Genomic DNA, 14483 nt, shown 5'->3' on the forward strand with positions numbered 1-14483 from the left:
ACAATTTGTTGTTGCAATTAAATTGCTTAAATAATATATTTTTTTTCAATCAATTCTGATGATTAAACAATTAAATATTATTGGCAGATATACCTAATAACTCTTAATTTTATCTGTTACAATTACTATATTTAAATTGCAACTAATTTTATAAGATTAGCATATCATCCGTCGTTTCTTTCAGGTGCGGACAATAAATTAATGCATTTATGGAGAATTTGAAAAAAAAAAAAAACTTCAACAATCAACATCTTTCATTGGACGTATTTATTAAACTATTCATGATTAATCGACCGAACAAAAGTTAGACGTCAATTCCTCTGTTATATTTTCCTATGACAAATTTAGAATCGGTAAAATTATGATAAAGTCTAAAATTCATTGTTGAAATATATATATAACATGAATTTATTAATAAATACTTCGTTATCTTACGATCGACAATATAATACATATAAAATATATCAGAATTCTTAGGTATTAAGAAATGAAAATAAAGCATTTGAATAATCCGTGTATAATTAAACATTATTCGTATATATAATTTATGACAAATGTAAGATTCTCAAATACCTGGTGAAAAGGAATAAGTCTTGAACTATTTGTGAATTTGATTACCATCTCACCTCTACATTACCACTAAGTAAGTTACAAAAGTGGTGGCAGTGACTCGTCACATAAATTGATCTCCTGGAATGACAGTAGAGGAACAAACGGTTACAAACATGTAACCTCTAACCACGCACCGCTTGTTGTGAAAGGAAATGCCAAAAATCAAAAGGCAAAAAAGACGAACAGATTCCCACCTCCTCTCCTCAGCTCTAATCTCCCTTATCCTATCCAGATTCCAGCACTCAATAGATAATTAGATATAGTCTATAGACATACCCCTTTGGGAATTGGGACACAGAGAAGAGAAAGAACACGAATAAAAACCATGATGAGATCATCGCGAGTGGGAGGAGGGAACATGCTTCGCGCCGCTAGCCGGGTCGTCTCCGGCAAGGAGGCGTTCTCCTTCGGCGCCGGAAGCTCCACGGCGAGGGGTGGTGGCACGGAACTCCGTACCGTGAATGTCCCCTCTCCGCTTCCCCCTGCTGCCTCCACTTCACCGACCTTGGCCGGTGAGGAGGCCGCGTGGAATGAGTGGGAGACTATTAATCCAGAGGCAGGAGAGGTAGGATCACACGAGTTTTGGCTTCTCGAAACGATGCCCAGTTCAGAAGAGGTCGAGGCCGCAATCTGGAGTCTTCAACAGTTACTCCCTTTCTTCTATTCTATCCTTTTTTTGCATCCTCTTTCTTAAATTAGTACATTTGTTTTCTAGTGAATTTGATCTTTGCACCCAAATAATGGACAAATGTTGGAACTTGTGAAACGTTACTGACCAATTTAAACAGCTTGAATCTTTGCAAAATTAGTACTGTCCAGAGTAATGGCTCTGCGCAGAACTGTACAATTGAAATTTTGAGAAGTCACTGGTAAGGTTAAATTTTTTAAATATTAAGATGGTAACTAACTGTTAAATTTTTGAATCGGTAAAAAAGTGTCTCAGTAGTATCTCCAACCCTTGGTATTGAGTCCTCACTCAGCTGCTCCGAAATTATAACACTTTTGGACTTCAATTGCAGGATGTCAATACCTTCCACATTTCCTCAACAAAGAGATGATGGTGATGACGCTTATGAAGATTCAAATTCTGACACTGCTGAGAGAGAAATAATGTCAGTATCAAGGACATCAGCTACAACTGAACCAGAATCAGATTGGATAGAGCCAGCACTTAATGCATGCAGCGAAATATCTACTACACCAAACAATTGCCAGAAAGCTTTGGAAGCATTTCACTTGCTCAAAGTTAACCCGTCAATTAAGGCATGCTATTATATTTTTAAAGGCATTTTCTGATTGTTAGATATATGTTTATATTTTATCATATAGTCCACATTGAATTTTCTTCCCTCCGTAGAGAATGGTGGTCTCACTCTCATCTGACAGAGCTGTGTGGGATGCTGTTATGAAGAATGAGGCAGTACAAGAAATAAAGAAATCACTCTCTGAAGGTATCTTAGTTTGATTGTTGTATTGTTCTAATTTACAGAAAGGCAGAAATGATTGCTCAGCTATACAATTTTTTGTTTTAACCTGTAGGAGCAGGCTATATTTTGTCTTTGTTGATGATGATTGATGAATATTATTGCGAAAAAAAATTAGTTTTTATGCCAGGAGGGTTGTATAACTACATTCGCTATGAATCTCATTCAAAGAATGCAACTTTTGTCAAATCAGAGAAACTTGTGGCCAATTTTATAATAATTGCGTAATTTAGGTGAATATAATATGGATGGATATATCTTGTCTTTCTTTGGTTGCACGAGTTGCGTCACTAGATTTGATCATACTAATTAATATAGATTGCATGATTGGCTTCTAAGTTGTTGTGATGCCCCTGAGATGGAATCATTGATAGTATCTTTGTTCATTTGAAATCCTTGTTTTCATTTGTCTTGTGCAGCAGGAGTTGCTGATGCAAAAAGTAGGGACAGCACAGGTCCTCTAGAAGCCATTGTTTCAGTTCTAGGTAGTTTATACAGCAACACCAAGACAACCGTAACGGAATTAATCGAAAAGGTGACAACCTTTGTGAACAATTTAGTTCATTCCTCAGAGAAGAAGGATAACGAGGAATCAGAGTTCTTTTCTGATGCAGTGAAGTCGTCGCTAATGCTTTCTGTCTTTGTTTTTCTTATTGTGATTCTGGGACGTCTTCAAAAATAATTTGCCGACATGACCTTTCGGAGATGATACTTTTGTTCTGGTTGTAGTGTATTTGTGGTTATTTTGGTACAACTGTAGTGGTTAGTTTGAAAGATGATTTTAGTTACTTGTATCTCAACTATTTCCGGAAACTTGTTTATGAATTTGGTTGTTTGACATCAATATTATCCCACAATGGATGATTTATCGTTTATTGCATGCTTTATTTCTGATGTATATATCATATCAACAAGTGTCATGTATTTGTAATTATCTGCCATGCATTGTGCCAGTGTTCTTAATTTGGTTCTCAATGGTAGATCATGCATTAGTCACTATAATTTGATAATTTGTGTTTAGGTGCTCACAATTCTCTTTTGCTTCATTTCCTTTTGGGTTTTTTTTTCTGTCTTTTTATTTCTGGGCCTTCTTAAAGCGCTATAAAATTCCAACCTAAAACGGAGATATTGATCAAGCTATAAAATTCCAACTTTTTTTCTCTAGGGCTTCTTGATAATTTATTTGCTTAGGTACTCAGCTCTCTCTTGCTTCAAATTTACATTTTTTTTTTAATTTAATGGATAGAAAATCACTATATTTAAATAGTTTATGATCTTTAGGTCAAGTAATTTTCTATTTATATAAGAAAACAATAAAAGTTTTGAAAATATAAATTTGATCTACAAGTATATTTTCATACGATAATGAAGTTGAACGGTTCAAATAGACTATTTTGATTTTGTAACGAAGATATTGATCAAAAGTACATACTAATGTTTAGGGTCTAGGGTTTAGGAACACACACAGCTTTGTTTGATGGGTTTGCTGAACTCAGCTACTTAACACAACGGAGATTTTGAAGTTTTGTGGGGTCTTCATTGCAATTTGGCAATGATTGCAGTGTTTTCATATTTTTCTCTTTTGTTGCTCAGATCTTGTGAACTTGAATTAAGAATCGATTGTGGTTTTGGCTTGTTGAATATTAATTGAATGTTGCTTTTGTTTTGTTTGGGCTTGAAGGCTAGCTAGGTAATGGTACCTGTTCTGATACGATGGAGAGTTGGTCAGGTTTCTTACAGTTTCTGGTTTTGGGTCCAAGTATCAATAAGACATATACTGACACTGTGTACGGTTCTATTTGCGATAGAATTCAGCAACTGTTGTTGCTGGTTTTTCCAAAAAAAACGGAAGAAAAACAGAAGAGACATGTTGTCTGGAATTTGCTTTTTGATTGATTTTTTTTGTTTGCTTGTTTGTTTGAGGATGATGGCTGTATTGTACAAGAAGTAACTAGTATTCTTCAACTCCTTTTAAAATCATTATCGTAGATTTTTGGTACTATTGTGCTACTACTTGTATTATATACTGTTTAAAGATATAGATACTTCTTGTCTTCAATTAAAATGGAAATAAAATCATATACATGATATTTTAGTTCCAGCAGATTGGTGAAATTTTGACGAAGAATCAAGCTATCACTATATTTTCTCCTTTTCCTACTTCTTTCAAGCGCAGGATAACCCCAAGGGTAGTTGTAGAATCATAACTAGGATGCTCGAGTTTTTTTTTTATTATTATTTTTTTTTAATATCCTTGATGAAATATAGAATACTGGTGATATTGTGTTTTCGTTGCCAGTTTTAAGGGTAGAAAAAATGCTGATTTTTTAAAAAAAGAAAAAAAGAAAAAGAAAGCAGTAAGAGAATGAAATTATTTCAAGTATGCTATAAAAATAATGTTTTGTGGTAATTTTAGTTGATGGAAGACGGTCAGTTTTAGACTCCTAGTTCGACAAATTACAATTGTTTGTTAAATTTCTTAGACATGTGTTTTATTATCCATCTTGGGTTAAATTAGAAACTCTTTGAATTTTAATTTCACTTGAAGTACATAAAGCTTTTGAGGTGAGACTGTATCTTATCCTATTTTCAGATTAGTATCATACTGTCAATCTATCATACCCCTCGAATTCCCATTAAGTTAGAAAATATATAGTGTTACAAAAAGCTAAAAGGGGGTCATGCCATGTTGGATTTGTGTGTATATAACCATTTAAACACATGAGCCTTTGGTATTTAGTGTTCAATTATAGAGATCTCTGTTTGCCCAGAAGCCATGAAATCCAAATGGAAATCTCAGCTTTTTTGGCACCTCAAATTTTGCAACCAGTGCATCCTTCCCTCCTATTTTCTTTGCATCCAGCACAACAAGGTAGCATTTTTGCTTTGATACTGCATACTGTATGCAATCATAAAAGAAGACGTATCAACAAGGTAGCTTGATTTATATTTTATATTTTATTTATTATTTATTTACTCTTTTTTAACATTACAACTGGAACATGATTCTGATCCTATTAAATATTCAAGTTTTTTTTTTTTTGTTCCAAATGATTTCACCATTACCTAAGATATTCCTGGGTATATAATCAATTTATTTTCTTACCTCCACAACTAAAATGTAGCCATCATCCTCAGCATCTCCTTTGTAAATGCTTCTTGGAACAAAGGCAGGTTCTCCAACAAACGCCCTGCTGCCTGACGACCATGATGCAACTTTGCCATTATTCGTGTTCAATTTAACAACACTGTCAAATGGAAAAGACGGCAATAACCTCCGTTTTCCTGAAGCAGCACTAGTGTATATGTAAGCGTTCTTTCGGCCACAAAATGCGGGATTTATGACTGTGAAGTCGGCTGGTCTATTCCATTTGTTCGATAGATTTTCAGCTGAGCAACCAGCACATTTACCTCTTGAATCCAACTTAATCGACACCTATTTACACGATCGAGTAGAACGAAGTATAAAGGGATTATTATCATTAAAAAAATAATATAGTCATACTTTGGTGACTAACAAAACTACCTGTATTAAGTGAGGCAGTAAATCCTCACCCCTGGCATTTGTATTCATGAAAGAAGGATCCAGCTTGGCATTACGCCAATTATATCCTACAAATAATATTCGCAAAAGCTGAATTAAAACAGTTTACATGCTTCATATTCTTAATTTATGATAAACAAAAGAGCAATAAGTTATCAAATTAGGATCCATAAACTAATATACCAAACATTCTGTGGAAGTCAAACCACTGGTATGAACATGCTGACAGTTGTAATTGGATCTCCACATTTCCTAAATCATCTCTTTCTTCAAAAGCATTTGCAGAATGGGTAGCCCAAAACTGCCGAGGGGTTTCAATAGGCTTTCTCCAATTCATTCTAATTCCATTTTTGTCATTTGCAAAACGGGGTAGGACATATACCGGTGTAGTCCGCCGAGTTGGGTTCACAGATAGAGATGATATCATTGGTTGTGTACCACACAGTGCAAGGACTGATGCTGTTCAATTGACTTGAGAATTTAGCAGAATATTGGAAGAAAATGAAAAATGAAATAGTAATTGAAATTCCTTAATTATAATTAATGTATTGTAAGAATACCAGAGATGTCAAGTTTAATGCGGTTTCCGACTAGTATGTAGTAGCTGTCAGTGAAAGTCCAGTCGTGAATCATCAGATGATCAGGAATTATGAACTCTCTCTTCTGCTTTAGTTTGAAATCCAAGTCAAATTCTGAAAACAAGAGGTAAAAGTAAAGAAAATTTCTCATTAGCACATTGCAGCAGTGTTAATTAATAAATTATAGAAAGAAGTACCTTTGTTAAAAGAATATTATATTTGAATGTTTCTTCTTACATTTTAAAAAGATGATACTAAAAAGGTATTTACAGTACTTTCTATTGTTCTATAACTGGAGTTTGAGAAAATTTAGTGAAAAAATTAAATCCTGAAGAGAGTGCTAACCATAGAAAGTGAAGTTGGAGCGTGCTAGAAGCATGTCTTCGGCATTACATGAAAGCATCAGGAGCCTCTTTCTCTCAGGATCAATCTTGTAGTGAGCTAACAATCTTTTTGGTGGCATGTTAAATAACCCTGCATCACAAGTAATTAGATCAATTAACAAAATAGCTTCTTAATTTACACTACAAGAAAGAATAAACATATTATATATATATCAGAAATGCACTTGCCATGAAGAATAGGCTTTAAAAAACAGGAAGCAATATCAATTCCAACCATTTTAATTCCCCCTGGTAATAACTCTTTCCTCCAATCCTCATCCTTTACTGTCTGATCAGCATCAACTCCAGTCAGATCAACTGGCCCAAGTGTTTCTAACGACTGAGGATCGATCTCATAAGGCTCCCCTCCTTCCCAGAGACAGAGCAATCGACCGCCCCACTGCACCACACTGGTATTGGCAACATTTTTCATCACTTTCACATTTCCTATCCTTGTTCCTCCTCTCAATACCGAAAAAGGGCCTCTGTGTGTAAACCTCCACTCTTTCTCTCCCTTCCTTTCCTCTCTCTCTGCATCAGTTGAAACATACCTGTTTTTACAATAAAATCATTACAGGAAAATCAATACCCCTTAATAAAAGAAAATTGCACAAAGGTAGCTAAACTGTTGGGAATACAGGCGGTGGTCGAACCAAAAATAATTTAAATGACTCAAAAAGGAGAAGAATTACTTCATTATCAAATTGAACTGTTCTTAGACATGTCAGAATTATTTATTATTTATTAAAAATTAATACCGTGCTGAGTAGTTGACTCCCCCATTGGAGAAATCAAAAGAGCGAAGATAGCCGTGGCCATCTAAAGGGTGTACAGTAGATCCATAATCGTCAGAGAATAGACCTGGGCCGACAAGGTAGTATGTGCCGGCAGGGAAGTCCGTCGGAAGCGAGCCAAATATCGGTTGTAGATGGATTGGTCGATGCAACTCAGAGCGCTGTGAGAAGAAGAGAAGGTTGTAGTCCCAGAAAGCATTTGATGGTGAATCAGAAGTCCATAATGCTGTTACAGTTGATCGTTTAAATTTGGGACGAGGAAGGATAAATGTAGAGGAGATGAAGAATCGGAGATGATGACTCATGCTCGATCTGCATATGGTTTAAATACTATGTTTTTATTTAATTTAATTTTCCCTCTTTTTCTTCCTCTGTCTATGTCTCAGAGACAGAGTGGTTCTGTTTGAAGAAAATGTGTTGGATCTTTAGAAAATATGGATACAGAAGCAGCATCCAAAGGAAACATTGAAAGACAAGCAACTTGACCAGTGCACTAACAAGTCACTGGTGTAAGAGGAATCTCAAATAGAAATGGAATCCAGGTGTACTCCATCCTTTATTTCTTTTAAATATAATTCCAGCATCTTTATATTTGAGCATGATTTCATTTCTACCTCATGTCTTAAAGCTGAAATATCAACAAAGAGAATTTTTCAATTAGTGACGCATATCTCGGAATTTTATTTTAATAATAATAAATTGGAAACTAAATCTTTAAAAGCATAACAAATAAATATCTAAAAGAATATAGAGCTGGCATTACCTATTCCATATTTCCATTCCATTCCAACCCTTTTTTCACTGGTAAAACTAACACAAGAAGAACTTAATTATACGCGGTTGCCAGGTAAACACGGGGTGCAAACTATGCAGTAGTACCAGTGTGGAGACATCGGGCCACATCATTTGGTCCTGCCCGCTTGCTAAGAGTTTCTGGCAAGGGTTATGTGCCCAAATTAATGTTCCAACGCGCACGGAGCAGAACATAGAGGATGCATGGCTCCGCGGCCGTAATTCATTACAGGGAAGGACTAGGCAGCAATGGGACATGGCCTGGGCAGGTGGATGTTGGACACTTTGGAAAGAAAGGAACAGAAGGACTTTCTCTGGGACAAGCAAGACAGTGAGAATATTAATAGATGAATCCACAACCGATTTGCACAACTGGGAACTCTTTATATAGTTATAGGAGTGCGGGAGGGTTGTTAGATCAGGCAGGAGAGTATTGTGTACTTCTTGCAGTTTTATTTACTAAGTAGCTTAAATTCAAGTAGCTAGAGTGTATTGTAAATACTTTTCTTTTAATATATATCGTTGCCGACAAATTATCGACAACCTTCAAAAAAAAAAAAAACTAACACAAGAAGTAGGAATGAAAGATGTACGTCAATTCAAATCCTAGGACGAATAGCAATTCCTTATTTCTAATGTATTGTATTCCCTCTTCTACCGATTTTTTTATTAATATTCAACATTAATTTAAAAATTACACAAATGTTTATGTTTTTTTGAATTTTTTTAAAAATAGTTGAGATTTTAGCCGGTCCACTTTATTTCCCAAAATTTTTATTATTACCATAATAAAAAAAAAAAACAAAACACACTTGTTTGGTCAGAATTCGGAAATTGTCCAGGCCGCAGACCCATTTAATGAGGTTCGCGCAGCTGATCTGTGGCCCCACAGATTTTTTTACAAAAGTATTATTAATTAATAACAAAACTCAAAGTTTGAGATATCTCAGACAGTACCAAACAAAGCTCAAAGTTTGAGTACGATTTTCAAGTAAAAGAGAAAAAGGAAAACTGGAGTCGCAGATTCAATCTGCGGACTTCAATTTAGGACCGTAGACTGGCCGTTCGGTCCTCATTAAATGGGAATATTGGTAGAATTTGTTAGTATTTGATAAAAACTTAATATATTTAATAGTGGAAGAGATAACACTCAATGACAGAAATAAAACTTATATGATCATATACTCTTGCTCTCTTACATGCAAAATGCTCCTTACACATTATATAGATCCATAGGAACTTTCTACACACTCAACTGTTACTAAATGATATTTAAACCTCTCATTAACCCTCTCTATTTCCTATATACGTTTTTAATCTTTCAAGACAATCTAGAAGACCACAACATGACTTCTAGATTACTCCAATACATTCATGACAATTCTAGAGAGTTCCAACAATTGACTAAGACATTTGACCAATAATTAAGTTTATTAATTTCTAACATCCCTCCTTAAACTTAATTATCTTCTTTCTCGCATTCCGAACAATTTCTTGAATTTCTCGAAAAGTTCTCCCGGTAGCAGTTTTGTGAAAATATCCGCCACTTGTTCACGACTCGCCACATAAGTCATCTCCACCTCTCCATTCTTCACATGTTCTTGTATGGAATGAAAACGCACATCAATGTGCTTGCTTCTTTCATGATGCACCGGGTTCTTTGCCAATTCTATTGCCGACTTGTTATCCACTCGAATTTCGATTGGCTTCTCTTGATTAAAATTCATTTCCTTCAATAATTTACGTAGCCATATAGCATGACATACGCAAGATGATGCAGCAACATATTCTGCTTCACATGTTGATAAAGTAACAATCGGTTGTTTCTTCGAGAGCCATGTGAAAGCCGTGCTTCCATTGAAAAATACGAAACCCGAAGTGCTCTTTCTATCATCCACATCTCCACACCAATCACTATCGGAATATCCAACAAAATTAAACTCATTAGTACAACTATAAAATAAGCCATGAGATAGTGTACCTTTGATGTAACGAAGAATTCGTTTTATGGCTTTCCAATGAGTTATTTTTGGCTCCTCCATATATCGGCTCACCAAGCCGACTCCATATGCTATATCCGGCCTCGTGCATGTGAGATACCGTAAACAGATGCATCAACTTCTTCATCCTCACTGTATCGAGATAATTTTGTGCCACTCTCAACCGGTGTACTAACGGGATTACAATCCTCAATTTTAAACCTCTTCAATATCTCCTTAGCATATGCTTCTTGAGACAAAAATTTCAGATTCGTCTTGCTTCACTTCTAACCCGAGAAAGTATGACATATGACCCAAGCCGGTCATCTCAAACTCCTTTGTCATTTCCAACTTAAACTTCTCAATCATGTCCAAATTATTTCCCGAAAAAATCAAATCATCAACATACAAGGCCACAAATAAAATATCATTTTTACGTACCTTCACATATAACGCATGCTCGTATGGACATTGCACAAACCCGTGCTCCTTGAAATATGTATCAATTCGGGTATTCCAAGTTCTCGGTGCTTGCTTCAACCCGTACAACGCCTTCTTCAATTTTAACACCTTGTTTTTTTTATCTTCTTTTACATATTCAAGAGGTTGTTCAATGTAAACTTCTTCTTCAAGTACTCCATTTAAGAATGCTGACTTGACATCCATTTGGAAAATACTCCATTTGTTTTGAGTCGCTAACGAAATTAGTAGTCGAATTGTCTCCATTCTTGCAACTGGGGCAAACACCTCTTCATAATCAATCCCGGCTTTTTGCTTGTATCATTTCACCACTAATCTTGCCTTGTATCTTTCTATCTTACCTTGTGCATTCATCTTCTTCTTGCAAACCCACTTCACACCAATAGGCTTATGACCCTCGGGTAACGTCGCAAGTTCCCAAGTGTCATTCTTCACAATAGCATTCATCTCCTCTTGAATTGCGGCTTGCCATTTTTTATCTTTAACGGCTTGCTCGAATGTGATGTCCTCCGCATCCGCCAGAAGACACACCAAGTGCAATTCATTTGTCGCCTCGTAAAGATCTCTCATGCTTCTAGTTTTTGGTGTTCTCGGCTCATCTTCATTGTCGGATAATGGCGAAGAAGTTTCAGCTTGTGTCGATGTATTTGTCTGTGTAGGGATTGTTGTCGATGTCGCCTTTTGCATCTCTTCATGTGACATCTCCTCCATGGAACTCCAATTCCACATACTTTCTTCATTAATATGCACATCACAACTCACATGTATTTTTTAGTAATAGGATCATAGAGGTTATACGCTTTGGACTTCTCATCATAGCCGATAAAAATCAGCTTCTTGCTTTTATCATCGAGTTTTGTGCGCTTTTGATCCGGAATGTGAGCATAAGCCACACTTCTGAACACCTTCAAATGAGCCACTGATGGCTTGACACCACACCAAGCTTCTTGTGGGGTTGAATTCTTCAAACTTGCTGTTGGACATCGGTTTTGTAAGTAAACCGCGCACCTCACCGCTTCAGCCCAAAATTCCTTTGGCATGTTTTTGCTCTTTAGCATGCTTCGAACCATGTCGAGTATGGTCCGATTCTTTCTCTCTGCTACTCCATTTTGTTGTGGTGAATAAGGGGCTGTTAAGAACCTTCTACTAACCTTCTCTTCGCAGAATTTCATAAACTCCTTTGCAGTATATTCACCACCTCTATCGGACCTCAACCCCTTTATGCGCATACCGCTCAAATTTTCAACAAGTATTTTAAACATTTTAAAAACTGAAAGAGCCTCTGATTTTTCCTTCAAAAAATAAACCCAAGTTCTTCGGGAATAGTCATCAATAAAAGTAATAAAATAACGGTGATTACCAAAAGAGCTTGGAGTGATTGGACCACATATATCAGTATGAACCAATTCGAGCACCTTCTTTGCACGATAACTTGCTTCCTTCGGAAAAGAGTTTCTCTGGTGCTTTCCTAACATACAACATTCACAAAATTTGTCACAGTGGTCTATTTTTGGTATGCCCTTCACCATTCTTTTATTTGCTAATTCTTTCAAACCACCAAAATTTAGATGACCAAACCGCAAATGTCATAACCAAGTTTCATCCTCTACACATGTCTTTAAACACTTTGCTTCAACATTCACCAAATTTAATTTGAACATGCGATTTGTGGTCATTTCTACTTGGGCTAGCAACCGACTATTTTGGTCCCTCAAATAAAGTGTTCGGTCTTTCATAAAAATCGTGTAACCACGTTCCAACAATTGACCCAAACTCAAAATGTTACTCCTCATTTCTGGGCCATAGTAAACATTAGAGATAAACCCCTTACTTCCATCTTTGCATTGAAAAATAATTTTACCTTAGCCTTTAACTTGCACTTTTGAGGCATCTCCAAATGATACATGTCAATTAACAGCACCTTCTAATTCTATAAACAGATGCTTGTATCCACACATATGGTTGCTTGCACCGGTGTCCAAGTACCACACCAAATCATTTTTCGCATCGGCTTCTTTGCTTGCTAGCAGTAACACTCCATCACTGCCTTTCTCTTCATTTTTCTCATTCTCATCCTTCTTCTCACTGTAATAACATTCTGCTGCATAGTGCCCATATTTTCTACAATTATAACATTGAATGTTGTACTTACTTGATTTTCCTTTTCCTCGACCTTGACCTCCGCCGTACGAGTTTTGTTGGTTCTTCTCTTCCTTGTTCTCATGATATTGATCTTGTCCTCTACCACGGCCTCTGCCGCGACCTCTTCCTCGGCCTCTGCCACGATTATCTTCACTGCTGCCCATTTTTTCTTCTTTGATTTTCGCCTTGGCTTGAAGTGCTTCCTCCAACACTTCCTGCTTCTTTTTCTTCTTTCTTTGTTCATGAGCTTCTAACGACCCAGCGAGATCGTCGATAGTTAGCTCCTCTAGGTCTTTCGATTCTTCAATAACGCATATGACATTCTCGAAATCATCAGTTAGTGACCGCAAAATTTTCTCCACAACCCTCGAGTCCTTTAGAGTTTCACCGTTGCACTTGAGCTGATTTACCACGGTTTGCACACGCGTGATGTAGTCGGATACACCTTCTGACTCCTTCATCTTCATACCCTCCAACTCGCCGCGTAGAGTTTGGAGTCTTACTTGCTTTACTCGGTCAGCCCCCTTGAATACTTTTTGCAACGTATCCCATGCTTCCTTGCCAGTTGTCGCGCTCGCTATCTTTTCAAAGTCCGACTCGTCAACCGCTTGAAACAGCATATATAGCGCTGTCTTGTCCTTCATTCGTGTATTTTTCAATGTCTTGATTTCATTTACTATCATATTTTCGGTATTCTCTGGTTCGGTGAAATCATTCTCGACTACTTCCCATGCATCTTGGGCCCCGAGTAGTGCTCGTATTTGAATGCTCCAGTTGTTGTAGTTGGCTTTCGTCAGTCGTGGTAGTGGCATACCCGACATTTTCCCGTAATTTTCCATTGGCTCTGATACCAATTTGTTAGTATTTGATAAAAACTTAATATATTTAATAGTGGAAGAGATAACACTCAATGGCAGAAATAAAACTTATATTATCATATACTCTTGCTCTCTTACATGCAAAATGCTCCTTACACATTATATAGACTCATAGGAACTTTCTACACACTCAACTATTACTAAATGACATTTAAACCTCTCATTAACCCTCTCTATTTTCTATACACGTTTTTAATCTTTCAAGACAATCTAGAAGACCACAACATGACTTCTAGATTACTCCAATACATTCATGACAATTCTAGAGAGTTCCAACAATTAACTAAGACATTTGACCAATAATTAAGTTTATTAATTTCTAACAGAATTGTCCTAAAATGCAGGTGTTTTGTTTTTTTTTATTATTATTATTATGATAATAATAAAATTTCGGCTTTTTTCAGAACAGCCCGGATTGCAGTTCACTTTCCCCGTCTGTCCCCAATAGAATAGAATAGAACAGAACAGAACAGAACAGAATAGAATAGCAAAAATAGTTGTAGATTTTTCCTGGCGGTTGATAGTCGGGTTTGAAAGACCGGCACCATCATAACCATTTTCAGTGCCATTGACTAACAAACCAGCACAGCATAATATTTTTTTAATAAAGATTGTCTCGATGATAGCGGGCGGGATCCAATGGTCAAATTTAATCAAAGAACACTGCAATTACGAGACTTCACAGGAAAGAGAAATAGCGACAAAATAGTTAAAAATAAAACAAAGACTAAGACAAAAGAGAAGAATAGAGCCGCCGGTTGCTGAATGCTGGAGAATTAAGAAATAAGCAAAAGGAAATTAAGGGTCACTCTCTTTG

The 14483-nt window shown here is 36.3% G+C and overlaps 2 protein-coding genes across 4 annotated transcripts; one reads left to right on the plus strand and one right to left on the minus strand.

Moving 5' to 3' along the window:
* Positions 1–762: 762 nt before the first annotated feature.
* On the plus strand, positions 763–3037 carry LOC144571378 (uncharacterized). 2 transcript variants are annotated; one of them, XM_078320655.1, is made up of 4 exons: positions 763–1257; positions 1632–1875; positions 1970–2063; positions 2516–3037. In XM_078320655.1, the coding sequence occupies exons 1-4, from the start codon at positions 938–940 to the stop codon at positions 2776–2778; spliced, it is 921 nt and encodes a 306-aa protein (XP_078176781.1). In that variant the 5' UTR covers positions 763–937; the 3' UTR covers positions 2779–3037. The 2 variants fall into 2 exon arrangements, with proteins under 2 accessions (XP_078176781.1, XP_078176788.1); XM_078320662.1 differs by having other exon boundaries at positions 2519–3037.
* Positions 3038–4696: 1659 nt separating this feature from the next.
* Positions 4697–7816, minus strand: CCD7 (carotenoid cleavage dioxygenase 7). 2 transcript variants are annotated; one of them, XM_078320627.1, is made up of 8 exons: positions 7360–7815; positions 6791–7152; positions 6564–6692; positions 6201–6332; positions 5824–6099; positions 5623–5708; positions 5203–5532; positions 4697–4995 (listed from the first exon to the last, which is right to left on the minus strand). In XM_078320627.1, the coding sequence occupies exons 1-8, from the start codon at positions 7698–7700 to the stop codon at positions 4840–4842; spliced, it is 1812 nt and encodes a 603-aa protein (XP_078176753.1). In that variant the 5' UTR covers positions 7701–7815; the 3' UTR covers positions 4697–4839. The 2 variants fall into 2 exon arrangements, with proteins under 2 accessions (XP_078176753.1, XP_078176762.1); XM_078320636.1 differs by lacking the exon at positions 5824–6099 and having other exon boundaries at positions 7360–7816.
* Positions 7817–14483: the final 6667 nt, after the last annotated feature.

Source organism: Carex rostrata, chromosome 2, assembly GCF_964058835.1.
Source record: "Carex rostrata chromosome 2, lpCarRost1.2, whole genome shotgun sequence".
Classification (NCBI taxonomy): domain Eukaryota; kingdom Viridiplantae; phylum Streptophyta; class Magnoliopsida; order Poales; family Cyperaceae; genus Carex; species Carex rostrata.

Excerpts from the sequence above, each read along its gene's own strand:
- LOC144571378 (XM_078320655.1), top strand. The coding sequence starts at position 938 with ATGATGAGATCATCGCGAGTGGGAGGAGGGAACATGCTTCGCGCCGCT. Across the intron at positions 1,258-1,631 it reads GCAATCTGGAGTCTTCAACA|GATGTCAATACCTTCCACAT; the intron begins GTTACTCCCTTT and ends CTTCAATTGCAG. Across the intron at positions 2,064-2,515 it reads AAAGAAATCACTCTCTGAAG|CAGGAGTTGCTGATGCAAAA; the intron begins GTATCTTAGTTT and ends TGTCTTGTGCAG.
- CCD7 (XM_078320627.1), bottom strand. The coding sequence starts at position 7,700 with ATGAGTCATCATCTCCGATTCTTCATCTCCTCTACATTTATCCTTCCT. Across the intron at positions 7,153-7,359 it reads GGAGTCAACTACTCAGCACG|GTATGTTTCAACTGATGCAG; the intron begins GTATTAATTTTT and ends TTGTAAAAACAG. Across the intron at positions 6,100-6,200 it reads CATTAAACTTGACATCTCTG|CATCAGTCCTTGCACTGTGT; the intron begins GTATTCTTACAA and ends TCAATTGAACAG.